Source organism: Triticum aestivum, chromosome 7D (genome assembly GCF_018294505.1).
Source record: "Triticum aestivum cultivar Chinese Spring chromosome 7D, IWGSC CS RefSeq v2.1, whole genome shotgun sequence".
NCBI classification, from domain to species: domain Eukaryota; kingdom Viridiplantae; phylum Streptophyta; class Magnoliopsida; order Poales; family Poaceae; genus Triticum; species Triticum aestivum.
Window position 1 is genome coordinate 628,503,784 of NC_057814.1, and position 21,227 is coordinate 628,525,010.

The window sequence follows — 21,227 nt, forward strand, 5'->3', positions numbered from 1 at the left end:
CATGGCAGTGGTGGCGCTCGGATGCGGTGGGGAAGGAGAAACGGCGAGGGGATCTGAGTGGAAGGGAGGCGCAGGGACCGAGAGGGAGAGCGGGGGTGAGTGGGAGATGGGATCGAGGAGGCAGGGGCGTGCCGGCCTTATCCCCCCGGCGTCGGTGCCGGCGAGGCGGTCGGGCGGGGACGCGCCCCTGTTTCGACCCTGGTCGGGGGAACAAGGAAAGGAAGAGAGCCACCGGGGGAACGGGCTGGGTCGGCCGGATGGGCCAGGTGGGCCGGCCTAGCTGTGAGCTGGGCCGTCTGGTCCAGTTGGGGGGGGGGGGTCCTCTTCTCTTTTTTTCTTTTGTCTTCTGCTTTAGTATTTTCTTTTCTTTTATTTCTTTTCCTTTTCTGTTTTATTTAATTTAGGGCATTTAAGTATTTTATAAAATTGTGTCTTCTACACCATAATTACCTATGCCATATTTGGCACTGTCCGAACATTTTTCTTTCCACTTTCGAAAACTTTGGGTGTTTGTCACTAATTTATTTTTGAATTTGATTTTTTTTGAACTAACACGTGATTAGCAACAGTAACGGAGGTGACGTGGCATCATTAGCATAGGTTCACTGTAGCATAATTATCCCGGCGTTACAAATTGGCACGTCAATTGGACTTCGTTTGGTATTCCTTTTCTGTAAAACTCAAAAATAAGGAAAAACAGAAACTGGCACTGGGCTCTAGGTTAATAGATTAGTCCCAAAAATCATATAAAATAGCATATAAATGCATATAAAACATCCAAGATGGATAATATAATAGCATGGAACAATCAAAAATTATAGATACGTTGGAGACATATCAGGCTCTAGATTGGATCTCGTGGTTCTGGAACTTGCGGCGGCTGGAATTGTGTTTTGTCGACTCCCCTAGGGTTTCTGGAATATTTGGATACTTACATAGCTGAGAAGCGGTGATGAGGACCTCTGTGGGCCCCACATCCCATCAGGGCACGCCCTGGTGTCTTGTGGGCCCAACGGGCCTCCCCTGGTGCACTTCCTTGGCTCCTAAGTTGTCTTCTGGACAAAAAAAATCTCCAAGAAGTTTCGTGGCATTTGGACTTTGTTTGGTACTGATATTCTACGAACTAAGAAAACAAGCAAAAAACAACAACTGGCATTGGGCACTATATGAATAGGTTCTTTTTGCCGGGTCACTATGTGAATATGTTAGTCTCAAAAAATGATATAAAGTTGCTATAAAATGAATATAAAACATCCAAAAATGATAATATAACATCATGAAACAATCAAAAATTATAAATACGTTGGAGACGGATCAGCCCATAGGCCATAGCCTGCACATACATACTTGGTGGGGGGCCCGGGGCGACAGCCCCCTGCCCCTCCCCAGGGCTGGCCTTGGGGGTTGGTATATACCAACCCCTTCCCACCCACCCCGGCGATAGTGTGTGGGTCTCGTTGGGCTATATTAGACCCCTTAACATGCCCCACTAGCCCACGAGAAATTTGAGAGCATATCAGAAAAGGCCCATCTGCTACAATTTCACATGCTTCCTCATTTGGACTTATCATTTGATCATTTTCTTCAAAGTAGTCAAAGTTTCTCTAAAAGCACATTACTGAGGATCCTATTACTACCCAAGTAGCATTTAGCACTACACGTATTAATTTGTTCTATATCACCTCTATTGTCTCTATGTAATGCAAAATCATCATGTCCCTCAGTACTAACAAAGACAGATGGGATTCTACAGAAGTCAATTGCACTTGGAATGTAAGGTCTCGTTTTAACTAGGGCCTTATCGATAATAGCATTATGATATTTGCCCGATGTAGGGGAATCATTGGAGGGGAAATAAGGTGTATTGGGAACACAAGTTCTCAAATCAACCCCAAATCCTTTGCCCCCATGCCGTTAGTTGCACTTACAGAAATGCCATTCCGTGCCATTACCATCCGGTCAAAGTGCTTTGACCGCTATCTCAATGGAAGAACCAAACATATCTAGTACAAAATTATGTTTGCAAAAGGCTCATACTTGTGAAATATGATCATATTTGTTTGCAATTCTACTTAGAAAAAAATGCATTCTCATGATTAAAGTTTACAAAATTCTAGCCCGCACATCGAGCGGGCCAGTTTGCTTGTTTTTAAGAAAAAAAACTCTTGACATAATTTTCTATATCATTTTTTGATTGATGATTAATTTTTCTGATCCGACGAAGTTTTCGATTGATACATTCATGGATTCCTATATCCATAGGTGCAGTAAGATGAAAATGGCGAGAAATGTCAATAGAATTACAGCAATCCGAGTCTCCAGCCAATTCCTCGCCGGAGCAATCCTCTCCTGCCAACAACCAGAAGTGGTTGGTAGCCGGAGTGACTCCTAATTTTTGCTCTTTGCAAGGCATGCTGAGCAGCGCTCCTTTGGCGTGAAACGCAGCGGCGCAGAACCACCTCTCCTCGCAGATCGGCCGCCATGTATCCCCTTCCTTCGTTTCATCGTCAATGGAGGCACCGCCTCTTCCTAAATCACAATCGGAGCATGGATCGAACATGGGGATGGCAGCGCAAGCACCACCTCCCTCGGACCCTTCACCGGAGCCAGTAGTGCGGTGGTTAGCGACGTGAACGCCACGCACTTCAGTGCCCCATGCGGGGGATCTTCTAGTCCAAAGCAGGATCCAGCTAGTGCTTCCACTCCTCCCTTCCGAATAACATCTCTCCCTCTTCCTCCATCAACACATCCTTCATCGCCTCCTTGTCATTGCACTAGGAGAAGATCTTGCCAAGGCAAGCAAGCTTGCGAGCATATCCTCCTGAAAACTTCCGCAGCTTCTCCTCTCGTATCACCGTCGCCGTTGCAGACGACCTCGTCGCTCGAATTGGGAAGAAATGTATCTCGCGGGGCGTTGCGAGAGAGGAGGCCGAAGTGCCAATGTGAAGGGATTTGCTCAACAATCCTCCTGGTAGAGCTAATCAACCCCACTCCAGCATCGCCGCCATGTGCATCGACCGAGGAGGTCTCATAGTGCACCCAATGGGCTCCCCAAGCTGTGCCACATGACATGAAAGTGTACCGCAACACATGGTACAAAAAAGTTGCCCGCACGAGAGTCCACCACACAGACAACGGCCTCCTCGACGAGGACCACCCACGGCGTCTCTGATCGTCGGATCGCCTCTCCTCATCAATAGATTAGCCGGCTTGCCGCCCGAAGATCCGGAATGAACCACACCGACCACCGCGTGTCGCATGCATTGCATGAAAACATCCTTCCTCCGGTAATTGTTTGTTTGTTTCCCCCCGTATTTTGTGGGTATGAATATTCATTACCTATGGGTATAATAAAATCTCTTCAATTCTTGTCCGTTGTTTTCCAGGTATTCTTAGGTAACCTCGCGAGACTTTATTTTAAATCCGTTGTTTTCAGGTAGGATATCCACAAGTACGCATACCCACGGGCAAAACTACCAACGGCCCATTCGCTAAGCCCATAGGAGATGTCTGATACAGTTAGCCCGTTTAATGGCGCACCCACGGCCCATTCGCCCCTACCCCTAAATAAAGTTCTCTCTCCCCTATCCCTTCCCCTAAAAGAAAAAAAAACACTCCCCTAATCCCCTCCATCTTGCCGCCGCCGCCGCCGGATTGCTTCCGCCCGTCGCCATGTCCGCCGCGGGAGACCGCTCTCCCCCGCGAGAGGAAGGCCGCGCTTCGATTCGCGCCCGGTACGCTCGGCAACAACCACCATCAACCCCTCCTCCTCCGTATCTGATCCCCTGACCTCCTCCTCCGTCCGTGTTTCTGCAGGGCTCTCCCCAGCGGGCCGCCGGCCGGGAGGCTCATCGACGACATCCTCGTGGAGATCCTCTCGCGCGTCCCGGCCAAGGAACTCTGCCGCTGCAAGAGCGTCTCGAAGCACTGGTTCGGCCTCATCCACCACCCCGACCACCGCAAGCGGCTCCCCCAAACCCTGGCCGGCTTCTTCTACGGCAGCAGCGCCGGCACCACCGCGCAGCGGCTCCTGGAGCTGCCCTTCCGCTTCACCAGCGTCTCGGGGGACCGCTGCCCTCCGTTCGGCGCCTCCCTCACCTTCCTGCCCAACCACCACCTGCCCGTCGATCTGCTGGACTCCTGCAACGGCCTCCTCCTCTGCCGATGTTACCACGTCTCCGACGGGGTTGGCGCGTTCCATTACGTCGTGTGCAATCCCGCCACCCAGAAGTGGGTCGTGTTGCCCAGCTCCTGCAAGGACAGCAGCGAGGTGGCCACCACATCTCTGGGCTTCGACCCGGCTCTATCGTCGCATTTCCATGTGTTTGAGCTGGTAGTTGAGCAGAATTATACTCAGGACACTGAGCTTTGCGGAGTGGCGGTGTATTCGTCTGAAACCGGAGAATGGATTTATAAGGAGAAGAGATGGAACAGAGCTAGTCGGCACTCCGCAACAGTCTTTCTCGACGGCCTTCTGTTTTTTCGTGTCCTTGACCTTGAATATCACGACTGTGTGGCTGCGGTGGACACAAAGGGAGAAACATGGATGAAATTCAGGGTCCCTGGTGGTCAGGTTGATGATTTTGGTCTGGCTGATGGTTTTGTTCAGCAGATGTTATTCAGGGTTCCTGGTGGTCCGGCTGATGATTTTGGTCTGGCTCATGGTTTTATTCAGCAGTCGCAGGGCTGCTTGCATTTTGCCAATTTTCAGAGGGATGAACATGGTGTTGGCATTCGATTGGTGGTTTATGTTCTGAAAAACTATGAAAGCGAAGAATGGATAGTGAAGCATAGCATTAAAACTTCAGACATATGTGGATGGACAGATTTATGGCTTGATGCGGATTTTGATTTCATTGCGATTCATCCAGAATGCAACTCGTTGTTCTTCATTGCGGGGGGTGTCACATTAATGTGCTATAATATGGATAATCGGCAGGTCAAAGTGATCTCCTATCTTGGAGGTGCCAAGCCGCTATTTCTGCCCTATGTGCCGTTGTACACAGAGTCACTATCACTGCACTGCTAAGTGGATCTCTGATCGGAGTCAATTCTTCATTCTATGGGGCAGCGTGCTTGCCATGTCTGCTTGAATTTGGCTCTCATTTGCTCTGACTGATGAATGCATGTTTTTCTGGTTTGGAGCAATGGTGGTTCAGTATGGAGGGAATTTGACTGATTTCTCTGTGATCTGCTATCCAAATTTGCACTAAACTTTCTGCCATATGTATTGGTCTCTGGTTTAGTCAACTTCTACCTTCATGCATTGCTTAACCTCGTGTAGCGTTTGTGTTAAGGTACTATGATCATTATGTAAGACATGGACAATGGTTATCATGCAGGAAAACTTTTCTCGAACATCATGCTGAGGGTTAAACTTTTATCTTCTACAGTATTTGCAGCCATGGGAATTATAAGCATCTTATTTGCAGTGATTTCGTAAACGACCACTTGTCTGCTAACGATATGGTGTGTGAAATTATGCTGATGATGCAGATCATTTTCCTTTCTTTCCTGCCAATGGTTTGAAAAAAAAAATCCTTGCTGCAATCTGTTGGCGTAACACTCGGATGAATACATGTCACTTTTTTGGATGCTCGTTCCTTTTAGAACATCATCAAACGCTCTGTGCTTGGATCATAATTTTCATTATTTTGTTAGAGGTTTTCTTTTTTGAACACAAAAGTGGTCTTTGTTTGTGGCTATTGTTCAGTTGGGCACTGTAGCTTAAAAGAGTTTGAAATAATCACTGGCATGCGCCTTTCATTGTACTCGTGCTGTTTGTTATACTACGCACGATCCCTGTAATGTTGCACCTACAGCAACTTTGCTGAGCTGTTTCTGAATTTTGACTTATTGTGTCCTATAGAACTGATACAAAAGGTTCAGGCTCTGTGTGGTCTCTGGTTTCAGCTTCAAATCTCCAGAACAAACTGAAACTATCCCTGTGTCGTGCGCTCCCGTCGTTATCAGGGACAAATAAGCTCGCCTCCTTTTATCGGGGACGGCACTGGTGTTTAGGAGCTAAGTCGATTTGTTTTTGGCGATTTGTTTTACTACTATACAGGGGTATAGTAGTAAAAGCCTGTTCCTCCGAAGAGTAAAAAACCGTAGTGATTAAGCTTGAAAAGTTAAGCCTGACTGACACTTCTCATATAACTGAACTTAAACATGTTCAACTCGGGTGTGGCAGATCGATCATGCCAAAAATGCGATGACGATTCAGATCTCCCTTGTATCTGATGATGGCCATTTCATACTGGTCATGGTCTGCTCTGCGGCACGCTGACAAAATGAAGCAGCAAATCATCGATAAATTCTGATTCCAATCCTGCCTGCGCTGCCCTAGACTCACCAATCTCGAATCTACCTGCCATGGATTAGGAAGAGAACTGACAATTTACAAGGTATAAATTACTGTAGAGTGGCACAGCATATCACTAATTTGATCAGACATGAAGGGTATATGCTTGAATTATAGCTGAATACTGCTTTGTGTAACTAACTTCAGAGAACCAACTAGGTAGACAGTTTTGCATGAGAGGTGCCATGTCTAAGATGGCTGTGGAATAGCTTAAATGAATTTTAAAAAATTAGCAAACAAGCTGCTGAGTACAAGTAACTTCAGCTTAAGGTTCTCGGAGCCATCAAACATGGCAGACTGAACCAAGAAACTCATAAGAAATGGTACACAACCTGATGGCCAGCATTACTACATGGACGAGGGCATCTCCAACCTTAAACGTATATATGCCTGAATGATAATTGCCTGTGCAAAGTGCAACATTAAAAAGAACGATTGCACTACAAGTGTTTCAAGCTACACAGTGGCTCTAGGCTCAAACAATCTAAACTCACAGCCACAATTCACATACTTTTCAGTGGGCCAATTTCTTCATCCTCCAAGCAAATGAAGCCAACACGACGGGTAGAGCTTAACACACAATAACCGAGTGACAAAGGCATTTGTGTCATCATCGCCACCATTGCTCTAGTCATGATCACTGGGGTATAATTCCTGTCACCATATCGACCAATCACCGGCCTCATATTTTTTTTTTCAAAAAGGGGGACTCCCCGGCCTCTGCATCAGAACGATGCATACGGCCACATTTATAAATAAATAAAGTAGTTCAACAAGGTCTTGCAGTCTGCAAAAAAAGAAAGGCTGGCTCACAAAGAGCTACAAAAACAAAGAAGGCCCAAAAGCCACAACCGGCTGGCATAAGATAGATAGGTAAACTAATCGCCTATCCTATTACATGACCGCCATCCAAACCGGTTGAAGATATCCCGCGCTACCATCTCCCACCGGACAGATCCAGTAACCAAACGCTCCCTGGCCTCCGTCGGAGTGAGTAAGGACCACATACGGATTAGCGCAGTAGCCCGGAATAAAACCTGCAAAAAATGAATAGTTGTTGTTCTGTTAAAAGCCAAATCATTTCTGCAATTCCAAATTGCCCATAACAACGCACATGCTCCTACGCGAATTTGTCTAGCTGTTTCGGACTCTATCCCAACAAGCCACGTTCCAAATAACGACCCGACCGAATTCGGAGGAGTAATGTTAAAGGCAATTTGCACCGAGCGCCACAACACCCTCGCCAACGGGCAATCAAAGAAAAGGTGCTTGATAGTTTCATCCCGATCACAGAAACTACACCTAGTAGAGCCTGTCCAGTTGCGCTTAACCAAATTATCTTTCGTTAAGATGACTTGTTTATGTACAAACCACATAAACACTTTGATTTTCAGAGGAACCTTAACTTTCCAAACATGTTTGGAACTAGGAATAATACTAGAATTGATGACATCAATGTACATCGACTTGACTGTGAATTCACCAGATCTAGTAAGCTTCCAACACAACTGATCGGGCTGATGAGTGAGCTGAACCTCCATCAGTCTACTCACCAGATGAATCCAAGCTTCCCATCGGTCACCAACAAGCACCCTCCTAAACTGAATATTAAGGGGAGTGGACTGCAAACTCGTTGCAACCAGAGCATCACGTCGCTGCACAATACGATACAGCGACGGATACTGAAGCGCCAACGGCGTTCCTCCTAGCCAAGTATCCTCCCAAAAGCGAGTGTTATTGCCATCACCGACAATAAACTTTGTTCTATTAAAGAAAGTAGTTTTGACTCTCATTAGCCCCTTCCAAGACCCGCTTGGTCTTTTGGTCGGCATATGACATCCCATTTGGCTAAACGGTACTTTCTCTTAAGTTCATCACTCTGCCAGAAGAAACGGGACCGATAGAAGTCCAGCCTTTTCCTAACTCCAACTGGTACTTCAAAGAAGGACAAAAGAAACATAGGCATACTCGTGAGCACCGAATTAATGAGAATCAATCGGCCTCCATACGACATGAGTTTGCCCTTCCAGCCGCTCAGTTTCTTCTCGAACCGATCCTCGATACACTTCCATTCGCTGTTTGTCAACTTACGATGGTGAATGGGGATACCTAGGTAAGTAAACGGAAGTGCTCCCAAATCGCAACCAAACAATTGCTTATATGCATCTTGTTCCTCTTTGGCTCTACCAAAACAGAACAACTCGCTTTTATGGAAGTTAATCTTCAGACCGGTCAATTGCTCGAAAAGGCACAACACCAGCTTCATATTTCTCGCTTTTGCCAAGTCGTGCTCCATAAAGATGATTGTATCATCAGCGTACTGCAGGATCGACACACCACCATCAACTAGATGAGGCACCAAGCCACCCACTTGCCCGGCCTCCTTTGCCCTACCTATCAAGATTGCCAACATGTCAACGACAATGTTGAACAGAATAGGAGACATTGGATCACCTTGTCTCAGGCCCTTGTGTGTCTGGAAATAATGACCTATATCGTCATTCACTTTAATTCCAACACTCCCTTTTTGCGTGAAAGATTCAACTTGGCGTCGCCAAGCTTCATCAAAACCCTTCATGCGAAGTGCCTGTTGAAGGAAAGGCCATTTGACTTTATCGTACGCTTTCTCGAAATCCACCTTAAAAACAACTCCATCAAGTTTTTTCGAGTGAATCTCATGGAGCGTTTCATGTAGGACCACAACCCCTTCGAGGATGTTCCTGTCCAGCATGAAAGCAGTTTGAGTAGGCTGCATCACAGTATGCGCAATCTGCGTGAGCCTATTCGTCCCGACCTTGGTAAATTTTTTGAAACTAACATTAAGAAGACAGATAGGCCGGAATTGCTCAATCCTCACTGCCTCCGTCTTCTTGGGAAGAAGGGTTATCGTTCCAAAATTCAGCTGAAAAAGGTGAAGCTGGTCAGAGAATAAATCATTGAACAACGGCAATAGATCTCCTTTAATAATATGCCAACACTTCCTGTAGAACTCTGCCGGGAAACCATCCGGGCCAGGAGCCTTATTATTCTTCATCTGAGAAATGGCCTCATACACCTCTTTCTCAGAAAAAGGAGCAGCTAAAATATCATTCTCAACCGCCGTAAGTTCAGGCACATCCTCAATCCTAGACTCATCCAGCGACACACAGTTATCCTCTGGAGGCCCAAACAGCTGCTTGTAATACTCAGTAATATATAGCTTTAAGTTTTCCTGACCAAGAATCGTTCCCTCATCCTGTTCAAGCTGAAAGATCCTCTTCTTTCTATGCTTACCATTGGCGATCATGTGAAAAAATTGTGTGTTCGCGTCCCCCTGGACAACTCTTGTGACCTTGGCCTGAAGCGCCCACTTTAATTCTTCCTCACGAAGGAGCTCTTTCAGCCTCATCTCCGCGTCTAGCTTGGCATGAAGCTCCGAGGACGGCAGGATCATGGTTTCGGCTTTTACATCAAGGGACTGAATAAGCGTAAGGAGTTGTTCCTTCTCAATCTTATAAATCCTGCTGAGATGCTTAGCCCACCCACGTAGGAAACTTCTCAAATGCCTAATTTTATTTTGCCAGCGCTCAAGCGCAGTCCTACCTCCTGCATCCTTAGCCCATTCTCTGGCTACGAGATCCAAGAAACCTTCTCTCTCAAACCAAGCAAGCTCGAAAGAGAAAACATTTTTATTTCCCAAATGTGTGGCCTCCCCAGAGTCAAGGAATAAAGGCGTGTGATCAGAAATACCACGTGTAAGTGCCTGGACTGTTACATATGGGAATTTCTGCTCCCATTCGACGCTAGCCAGGACTCGATCCAGCTTTTCAAACGTCGGATTTGGCATGGCGTTAGCCCAGGTAAACTTTCTGCCCGAAAGCTCTATCTCACGCAGATCCAGGCTTTCAATGATAGTGTTAAACATGAACGACCATCTGCCGTCAAAATTATCATTATTCTTCTCATCACGCCTTCTGATGATATTGAAATCACCCCCCACCAGGATAGGAAGTTGTTCAGAACTGCAAATCCTAACCATATCAGCCAAGAAATCCGGTTTAAGCTCGGGCTGTGCGGCACCATATACCGCCACCAAAGCCCAGTTAAACCCATCGATCTTCGACCGCACCCTAAACTTAACAGCAAAATCTCCCATGACCACGCTTCAGACTTCTAACGAATCACATCTAACTCCGAGTAAGATCCCACCCGATCTTCCTCTCGGTGGTAGACAATGCCAGTCAAAATCAATACCTCCCGATAAAGTATTGAGAAATTGTGTCAAAAAGTTGGCTCTACCAGTTTCCGACAAAGCGATAAAGTCCAACTTATGCTCAATAGAAGCCTCAGCAAGAAACCTTTTTTTAGCCAAGTCTTTCAGACCTCTGCTATTCCAAAAGATTCCTTTCATATCTCGTCATGGAATTTTTTAGCCGTTCGTATCCGAGCGCTCCTACGCACTGGGGAATCTGGGTAAATCTTCCGCTTCCATTTGCGTTTAGGAATATGTAAACTCTCCAGCTGGTCCGCACAACCAGTCTCAGAGGTGCGCACTTCCACATTGTCCACTCGCTCATCCTCATCCTCAGGCTCAGGAGACGGATGAGCAAGATCCGCGCACAAATTATCGAGCACCCTGACCCCCAAAGCATCGATTTCGGAGTTATTCATGGGTTTAACCGCAGCTAAGTTACGAATCATCTCAAGCGCCCGTTCGGCCTCTAAATCCAGCATATCATTAACCGAGGTTGAAATTTCACTATCATTACTACCTAGTGAAATTCCTAGCTGATTTGCATTATTGATATATCATCATTGGAAAAATGCAAAATAGAATTAGAGGTATTGACCGACATACCAGTAGTGACCTCCACGTCACGAAGCTTGACCGCCCTCATGGCGCACCGCTGCTGAATGTCGTCCACTTCCGGATGTTCCTGGAGACGGCTACTCAACCGTCGCTCCTCAGAGACCGGATCCGGAATACCACCGAACGCAATCACCTCCTCCCGAGTAGCTCTAATCGAGTGAACCAAGCCGGGGGAGGGTGGAACCTGGAGCTCCTGCCCAAGCTCCCCATCCACCCCGGCCGAACAGCCAGCCGGATGCACCGGCGCCGTAGGAGGGCAGGCCCCCCTGGGCGCCCCGAGAGAAGAGGACCCCGAGGCCACCTGCCCCGAGCCATCTCCGGAAAGCAACGCCGGCGCCTGCAACGCCGGCCCGGCGATAGGGGAGGTAGGTGCCGGGGCTAGCAGCCTCGGCCCCCCTCCCGAAGAGTCAATCTCCACCGTCGGGAACTCGACCTCCACAAGCCCCGATGAGGGCGCCGAGGCCACCTGCCCCAAGCCCCCATCAGCAGATGACCCCGCCGGCTGCAACTGTGGTATCGCGACCGTAGGGGAGGGACCCGAAATCACCATCTCCGGACCCCCTCCTGCGAGAACGACCTCCTCCGCCTCATCCCTGACCGAGATCGGCGACGCCCCAAGAAGAGGAACCATAGACTCCTCAAACTCCAAGACCGGCAGCGAGTGCTCGAACACCTCATCAGACTCCACCCGTTCACTCCAAAGTCTCAGGGGTGCAGATGCCGGCTCGAAAGACCCGAATCTGAGAGTAGCCGTAGGCACCGTAGAAGGTGGTACCGTCCCATCCGCAGACGCCTGAGAGTCAGCACCCGGCGCAGTGGACAACTCTCGTCCACTGTCAGCAACTGGTGCCTCCTTAAGTGCCAAACTATCATCACCGTCGTGCATATCAGTATCAGTCCCATTGGCCGCCTCGGCGAACAGACTCTCATCCTCGAACTCAATGACTAGGTTATAGATGTGGCCTCGATATGCCCACTTAACCACCTCAGGCACGTACTCGATATTCAGCACACTGACCAGTAGACGGGCAATCCCGTGGGCTCTGGTAAAGTCCATATCCACTCGCTCTGGTCTGCCCACCATGATACCCAAACTGGCCACGACCCGGGCATCCTGCATCGGCTTGGAGGGAGCCCCAGAGAACCGCAGCCAAACCTGAGTCAGAGGCTTGCCCGTAGGCTCAATCCTCTTCCACTCGTGAAACTCAAGCACACCATCAGTACCCGGCACCTTGCACATCCCGAAACTCAGAAGTCTCCGAAGATCCTCAACTGACGGGAACTCAACCCGAAACAGTTTGTCCTCGATACTAACAAGCTCCCACTAGAAATCACCAGGAGCTAACTCCTTGAGCCTCTGAACAATCTGTGCCTCCGAGACCTCTCCTCTGGTAATTTTGACTAACCCAGTCGTCAAACTCAAGGTCTCGTCAGGAACCTCCATCTCCGTTGGAGATTCAAAGAACGTAAGTTCAGCACAGTACACTCCATACATCATGACTGATGGTGCCTGATCTCTCAAAAACGGACAGTCCCCCGAATCGTGTGCCGGTTTGCCACAAGTGCCACACAGCTCAGCCACACACTCAGCAATGAAATGTCCCTTGCCACCACACCTATAGCACAGCATTTTTTCTTTCTTACGCGCCCACTTGGACGCCCTTTCAGACTCAGCCCTGTCAGTCGCCTCTGCTATCGCTGTCAACCCGGACTCTTTTCCAGGAATCTCAGCAAAGGCAAGCGCCGAGACCACCTCCATAGCTTGTCCTGACAGAACCTGCTCCTCAACGGTCCCGTCAACCACCATCTGGTCAACAACAGTCGGCGGTGGCTGTCGTGTGCAGTACCGGCCACCTCGACCCCCACGGCCACCACGATGACCGCGGAACCCACCCCGCTGTCGGTAGCCCGGGCCAGACGCCCCCTCAACAAAGCCTCCTGGGGGCCCCATGAACGGTCGCTCCGCCGTGCCATCGCTCTGCCAAGCGTAGCCCCGACCACCGCCCGTCGACGAGGACCCATGGTGCTTACCAATTCCATACGCATCGAAACCATCATCACCCCACTGCCCCCGGGGCGCGGCAGGAAATTGAGGCGGCGGCGGTAGCTGCGTCTACACCGTCCCGACCCTGTTCTGCTGGGGCTTAGCGACGTGGTGAGGTGGCGGGGCCGGCCTCGGCTGCTGCCCGGTCGAGAGCCCCGGCGCAGTCGGCCTTGACACCGCGCCACCACGGCCCGCCGCGTTCATCCCGGCCGCTGCCGGCGCCGGAGGACGGAAACCCAGAGGAGCAGGGCCCGGCGGTCGAGGACCAGGCAACACTCCACCACGGCCCGTAGCCGAACCAACCGCCGCCACACCTCGACCAGCAGGTAGAACCGGTGGAGGTAGCCCCCCACGGCCAGTCCCAGGGTTGAACGACGGCACTGCCCCGCGGCCACTACCCGCGGGCAACGGCAGCGCAGCCCCATTCCCGGAAGCTGGCGGCGGCATGGCGCCACGGCCAGCGCCAGCGCCCTGCGGCGGCTCGGCCTGGACGCGGCCGGTCCCAGACTTCTTCCCCGGCGGCAAGGCACCTCCGCGGCCCGCCATCGCCCCAAGCGGGGGAATACGCCGCGCCCGTCCACTCCCTGCCGATCGAAGGTTCGGACTCCGGCGTCGTAAAACCCTAACAGGCAAAGGCGTGGAACGGAACGACGATCGAACTGGCGAACCTACGTCGCCCACAGAAGCAATCATGACCGGATCCACCTGGGCCGCATACCCAGGCGATTCCGGCCCGACCAGCCCACCCGCAACGCACCGATCCGCTCCCAGGAAAAGCTGGTTTGGCACCGGGTTAGCCTGGGCCTCATACCCAGTTAACCCCGGCCCAACCTGACTCCGCCCAAGAGCACTTTCATTCGGCCTCTCTCGGCCAATTAGCAGATTCAAACGTCGCTGGCGATCGGCAGCGATCCCGAAGCCCGAAAATCCGGGCGAGACAACCGCATGCGCCGGCGGCAGCGATCTGGCCGCCGTCCGGCGATCCTTCTTCTTCCGCTTAACAACGATCCACGACTCCGGCCGAACTAGATCAAAGACAGTGAGATTAGGAAGACTAACCTTCGGTAGAGGGCCCTTCCAAGGTTTGACCGCCGCCGCCGACAATCTCCGATAAACTAGACGGCGTACCATCTCCCTTTTGTCGCCCGCGTGTAGCCCGATCCTTGCTGGTTCATGGAGAGGCAACACCTCGCCGATGGAAGACGCGACCTCCTCTTCCGTGTATCCGGCATTGAACCAGTCGTTGACGTGGTCGGAGGGAGTCGGCATCGGCGGTGATGGCGGAGCATCGTCCGCATCCCCTTCCGCGTCCTCCTCATCAGCGTCCGCGAGCGCCCAAAACCTGCCACCTACCCGCCATCCCTCGCCGGAGAGGAGAGGCGGCGCGCGTGCGGTCGCCCCGCCCGTCGCCCCCCTAGTCGGCATCCCGTTCATCGTGAACCAAGGCAACAACACCCATAGCAAGGATACAAAGATTATTATAGAAAGTGCAAGTTCCTTGATGAAGCATACATGGCTGTAAAGGCACCGCACAATACTCATAGCAAGGATTTCTCCTAGAGCTACCGCACACCACCACCGACCCATCCAAGATGTCATCCTGTTGACATGTACATACACGCATTTTACAAAGATTATACCCATCCCATGGTTATAGGGCATACATACTCTGAAGACCAAAAAATGATCTCACGGTCCTTTTTGCCCTTTACAAAAATCGGCAAACACACATTGGGGAAAATTTAAGCACAAAACGCCATGTTGAAAGGGTTAATTGGAACCTAGAAACAAATGTCTATACCAAAAACAAAAATCAATGAGTAACTAGGATGTGATAGCTGATAGGTACTACCTTCATGCATTGCTTAACCATGTAGTGTTTGCGTTAAGGTTCTATGATAATTGTGTAAAAGATATGGACGATGATAATCATGCAGCCTGAACTTTTCTCAAACACCATCCTGCGGCTTAAACTTTTATCCTCTGTTTGCATACATTGGGACTATAAGCATCTTATTCGCAGTGATTTAGTAAAGGTCCACTTGTCTGCTAAGGATATGATGTGTGACCCTGCAAAAAAAAAGGATATGATGGGTGAAATTGTGCTGACGATGTAATGCGGCAAATCATTATTTTCTCTTTACTGCCATTGGTTTGAAAAATAAAATACTTGCTGCTATCTGTTACTGTAACACTTGGATGAATACATGCCACTTCTTTGGATGCTAGTTACTTATGTGTCTTACATAGGAAATGTTTTTAGCAGAACATCATCATACGCGCCGAGCTTGGATCATAATTTTCATTATTTTGTCACAGTTTCTATAGAACATGTAAGTGCTCTATGTCTGTGGGTATTGTTCAGGTAGGTAGTTTAAAAGAGTTTGAAATAAGCACTGCTGTGAAATAAGCACCCTCGGTGCCTTGTGGAATAGCAGAGTCCCCCCCCCCCCCCTCCCGCGATGCGCCCCGCGAGCGCGTCACGGGAGATTCCCCTCCGTCGCCGGCGCAAGGCTCCGCCCTCGCTCACTCCTCCTCGTCGCCGCTGCCGGAGGGCGTCCGCACGGGCTTCGCTGGCAGCGGCGGGGCTCTCTCCTTCCTCTCCTGGTCGGGATCTCGGTGGCGCAGGCCGCCGCTCGTGGGGGAGCTGGGTCCGGCGGGGCCTCCGGCGGCGGAGACGTGCGGATCTGGCAGCTTTGGTGCTGGGAAGCGGCGGTGCGGCCCCGCGGCGGCGGCGGAGGGGGTTTGGTCTGGCATGGCCGATCTGGCCCCCTGGGGGCTGCGGGCGTTGCGGGTGGCTGCGGCCACTGCTGGAGAGGGCGTCTTCCCCTTGTCGACGGGGTTTGGCGCCAGCACTCGGTGCGCCGTCTTGGCCGTGCTGGGCGGCGAGTCGACGGCGGGCTTGGATTCGATCTGAAGTTGGCGGCTTCACCACGCTTTCCTCCTCTGCTGGCCGGTCTGCGGGCTTCCTCCGGACGTCCTGCTCGGCTGGTTGGCGGAGCAATGGCGATGCGAGCTCTGGGTCGGGGGAAACCCTTGACCGGCGGTGCCGGTCACGATGTTGGCGACGCTCGCGGCGCCGTTCTCCCTCTGGCGGGCGACATCGAGACCCTCTCCTCGCCTCCACCCCATGGTCCCGGGCGAAAGCCTAAAATCTCTTGATTGGGCGGCGACGGCGCATCGGCGTCGTTTTCTTCTTGAAGACGCTGCCTTGGGAGTCCAGGATGGTCAGGGGATCGGCGCGGTGGTGGTTTGCCAGTTTCTGTCAGGATGGTCAGGGGATCGGCGCGGTGGTGGTTTGCCAGTTTCTGTCGTGTCCCTGCTCGGCAATGGCGATGGGCTTCTTGGTCTTGGCCGATGACGTGCGTGATGTATGGGTTCCTGTGAGAGGTGAGGTGGCCAGGGCTCGTCCTCTCCCCGGCAACATGTTGGCCAGTCCATCCGTGCTCAGGGGTGAGCTGTTCTGCCTCCTGACGGGTCGGCGTCCTTCGATCCAGGACGAGAGGGCAGGGGTGCCCTCTTCGGAGGCAGCGGCGGAAGGTAGGACAACAGGGTTGGCCCTTGGGAGTTGATGGAGCGTGGCCTCCCTCCGGTGGCGAATTGCTCCCTTGTCGCGGTTGCGTCGATGGCATGATCGAAGGCCGTCGCATGTTGTTCCGTAGTGTTTGTATCCTTGTCGATTTTGTTTTCTCTTCTTTTCCTTCTTTGTGTTAGAGATATATTTGGGATACTTGTATTTGGTAGTCTAGGATTTGTAATCCGTCTGCTACCTTATCTTCAGGAGAGGTGTCTTGCCCTCCAAGTCTTATACTCAATATATACTCGCCCTCGAGGCTCAATAATACATCCATCATATTCCGCAACAATTCCATCAATCCTTTCTCTCCCTTCTAATTTGGTATCAGCCTAACTGATTCAAACCCTAGCCGCGCCGTCGCTTCCGTTGCGCGCCGCCCCCGGGGCGGTCGGTCTCCATGATCACCGCCGGGGGCCGCGCCGCCCGTACCTAGGGTTCGTTAGCCGGCCGTGTTGGCCCGCTGCCCTAGAGAGTCTTTTTCCCGAGCCCTTGCTCTGGATTTTTTCGCTTGCTCGCCGGTCGTTTTTTGATCGGCGTTTTTGTTTGTGGTTTTCCGATCTATTCTTGATCGGTTTGCGTCGCCCGCCGCCGCCGTCGATCCCCGTGCGCCTCTACTCCAACCCCGGCGCGACCAGTCGGCCTCTCCTCCGACCCGGCGTCCACGCGCGCCGAGGCGGCCCGTTCGGGCCAGCCGCCGTCCGCGCGTCGGTCCGCCCGTCGCCCTGCGCCGGTCGTCACCGCCCTATTCCGACTAGGACACCTTCATCGCCACGACCCGGCGGCCTCGCGCCATGCGTCGGCCAATCATAGCCGACGCTCGCGCGCCGGCCCGCCCATCGATCCACGTCACCCGCCTCTGCCGCGTCTGCACGGCGGCTCGGCGGTCTACCTCGCCGGCCTCGTCCTCGGCTGCATCAGGCTCGTCGGCCGCCTCAACTCGGGCGCCGCTGCTCCGTTGGTCGCTCGGGCCTCGCTGCCCGGGCGTCGGCGCTGCTTTGGTAGCCCGGGTGCCGGTGCAGACGTCCCCCGCCGTCCGTCGTCGCCGGCCTCATCCCGGACTCCGCCGCCACCACTCCTCCACCGAGCGGCGTCCCTGACGTCGCGCGCGATCGGCTTGATCATCCGCTTGCCGCCGCGATCCGCCTCATCTACGCCACGCGACCGACCTGACCCGTCGGTTACGCGCGCCTCCGCAGGTCCCGTGAAGATCATCCCCGAGTTCAGCGCGCCTCTCCACCGATCGAGCATCGGGCTGCCGCTGCGTCGGCCCGTCGGGCCGCAGCGCCGCTGCCCCGTGGTTCTCCTCGCGGCTGCATTGACTCATGCGTCGCCGCTGCGTCGCCCCTTCGGGCCGTAGTGTCGCGATACGCGGTCCCCGCCGCCGCCCCGAGGCCGTCCCCGCGGTTGCACTGACTCGCGAACCGCCGTTGTGTCGCCCCTTCGGGCCGCAGCGTCACGGTCCGCGGTCCCCGCCGCCGCCAAGAGGTCTTCCCGCCGTTGCCCCGACCCGCCTGCCGCCGCTGCGTTGCCCCTTTGGGCCGTAGCGCCGCGGCCCGCGGTCCACACCGCCGTCACCGCGCGTCGACCTCCCGTGGTATGCACCGCACCGTCTCCCTTGGCGCGGGAACGCCACCGTCCGCGCCGGTCTTCGTCACGCTGTCAGGGTTCTTCGCCTATTTCGATCACCGCCGCCGCACTCCTAACCTAGCCGCCGCCGCCGCCGTCAGGCCGCTGCCGCCGCTCTTCTTTGGCCGCCGCCGCGGCTACCTCCGTAGCTGCCGCCGCCGCCCGTCCACCCCACTTCATCCTCGTCCAGCACCAGCTCGTCGCCAGAGTCGCCGTCATCTACCCCGACCGCTTCATCTACTCCGACAACCGCGGGCGACATTGGCCCCCCGCCGATTGGCGCCGCAACCGTCGTCGAGACCTTCTCTGCTGGCCTCTCCGACCTCTTCGACATGGCGTACAGCTCGTGCAGGTCCCAGTCTACGCATGCCCGGTGCTGGGAACACCGCCGCGTGCCTTCGTCCACGACGTGTCCCCGGGCCTGGCAAGCCTGGTGCGGCGCTTCGTCAACTTCGTCTTCGACCGTCTACGCATGCCCGGTGCTGGCAACACCGACGCGTGCCTTCGTCTACGATGTGTCCCCGGGGTTGGCAAACCCGGCGCGACGCGTCGTCAACACCATTCTCCTTCCTGGCGCATCACTTCTTCGACACCACTGCGCCCATGACCAACTCGGCGCCTCCTTGCGCCTGCGGCTCCATGGCGACTCCCTCGACACCGGCTACCCCGACTCGACATCGACCACGGCGTTCTTCGCACGGCTACCTTGACCACGGCTACACCACCCTACGCTCTCGGTTACATCGACATCGGCACAAAGGGCTATCATCCGCTTGAGCAACTCGTCGGCTTCCTCTACAGTCAACGCATCCGCGACGCGACACCGTCCACGACGCTCCCGCTAGGACTGCGGGGGGATGTCAGTCCGTCGGCTGCTATTCTCTCCAGTCTGACCGTCCGCGACGCTGCTGTTGTTCGCAACGCTACCGCTATGACTGCGGGGGGATGTTAGAGATATATTTGGGATACTTGTATTTGGTAGTCTAGGATTTGTAATCCGTCTCCTACCTTATCTCCAGGAGAGGCGTCTTGCCCTCCAAGTCTTGTACTCAATATATACTCGCCCTCGAGGCTCAATAATACATCCATCATATTCCGCAACAATTCCATCAATCCTTTCTCTCCCTTCTAACACTTTGTTGTGGTGATGGCTGTAATGTGTGGTTGGTGCTTTATATATAAAGCGGGGCGAAAGTCTTTTTCCGTATAAATAAGCACCCTCGTTCCACTGGAAGATCGGCAGGATTTGGTCCAGCTTAGCTGGTGGGCCGAGAACGAGGGTGGCCCAGCGAGCGTTTAGCTGCTGATGGGCCGCGAACGAGCACACCGCTCGGTTATTTACTACCACATCGCGAGCTTGCGAGTCAGCTTCGCTGTTTAAATGCGCTGGTACTGAGCCTGTTGTCACCAACGATGCGGTCACGAGAGTCAGTTAGCGCTGACCTAACGGGTCTGCGGAGGTAAAAGGCCGATGTATAGCCATCGGGCATCGCTTGATGCTATACGATCGTCAGATCATGGTTTTGATTTTTTAAATTTTATCATTCGCCCCAGATAATTTAAATTTTATCATTTCATCCATCCTAGATGATTTCAGGTGTTTCTACAGCCATCTCAGGTGATTTTGATTATTTTTCATTTATTTCATCCATCCCAGATTATCCCTGTTTTTCTTCTTCTTTTTTCTCTCCCTTCACAACTGCGCAAATTGTTTTCATCCATCTTAGATGGCTTCATTTTTTTTAGTCCATCCGTCCCAGATGATATTATTTTTCTATTTTTCTCTTATTTCCCAATCGTGCTAATCCTTTTGATCCATAGTTTTTTCCATTTCATCCATCCATAATGATTTCATTTTTTCTTCTTTTTTCTCTCGTATACCTTTTCTTCAATGCCAGTGCCATGCTTAAGTGGGAGCATGTTACCCATCGATATGATCTTCGCTGCTAATTAATGTTTGTGTTAGTAATTTAATTGAATAAATGCCAAGAATACTTCAAGAAAATTTGCAGAAACCAACAAGCGGTGCAGCTGCAATTGCACTATAAGAACTTAAGAAGGCACTTCATTTTTTCTTATGGAAAGCCAGGACCAAAATGTCCAATGTCTAAAACCCTGACCAAGGTCAGCACACTACATAGTTAAATTAGGCTTGGAGTACAGTGAAACAACCACAGTGAAGCCAACAAGACGGGTAGAGCTTAACACACATAACCCAGTAACAAAGACCTGTGTGTCATCGTCGCCAGCATTGACCTGATCATGCTTCCCATGGTATAATTACTGTCAACCATTGACCGTTTAGGGTCATGGTCACCAAGGCAACAACACCGGGAGAAACAACATCAGCGCCACTGCCGTTGCTGATCCATAAAAAGGTGGAAAGGGGGCAAGTTTCAGTGATGAAGCATAAAAGCCCGAGAAAATTCATAGGAACGAACAAGCACGCATGGTGTCGGTATCGCTAGCCATTGACTAGCATTGGAATGCGGGCCGTACCCGGCACCATAAGGCGTACACGTATGCAGACCTCCCAGTATCCGATACGAAAGAGGCGATGTCTATACGGTACGTACCAGCGGACGGCCGTTGGCTGATCACGGCGCGTCGAGCATGGGCCAAGATGTGCCACAGGTCAAGTTCTCAACATGTAGCACAACCTTAGGGTTGTTGCAGGTGTTCTTCCGATGCCCTCCCACCCCGCAGATTGAGCATTTCGCCTCCTTCTTTGCCTTTTGAGAGAGGTCACCCCTCTGTGGACATGTGG

General features: G+C 52.2%; 1 protein-coding gene across 1 annotated transcript; it reads left to right on the plus strand.

The window, feature by feature from the left end:
- The first annotated feature begins 3,562 nt into the window (after window positions 1-3,562).
- Window positions 3,563-5,381, plus strand: LOC123168230 (uncharacterized). The gene is made up of 2 exons (XM_044586103.1): window positions 3,563-3,734; window positions 3,817-5,381. The coding sequence occupies exons 1-2, from the start codon at window positions 3,673-3,675 to the stop codon at window positions 5,027-5,029; spliced, it is 1,275 nt and encodes a 424-aa protein (XP_044442038.1). The 5' UTR covers window positions 3,563-3,672; the 3' UTR covers window positions 5,030-5,381.
- Window positions 5,382-21,227: the final 15,846 nt, after the last annotated feature.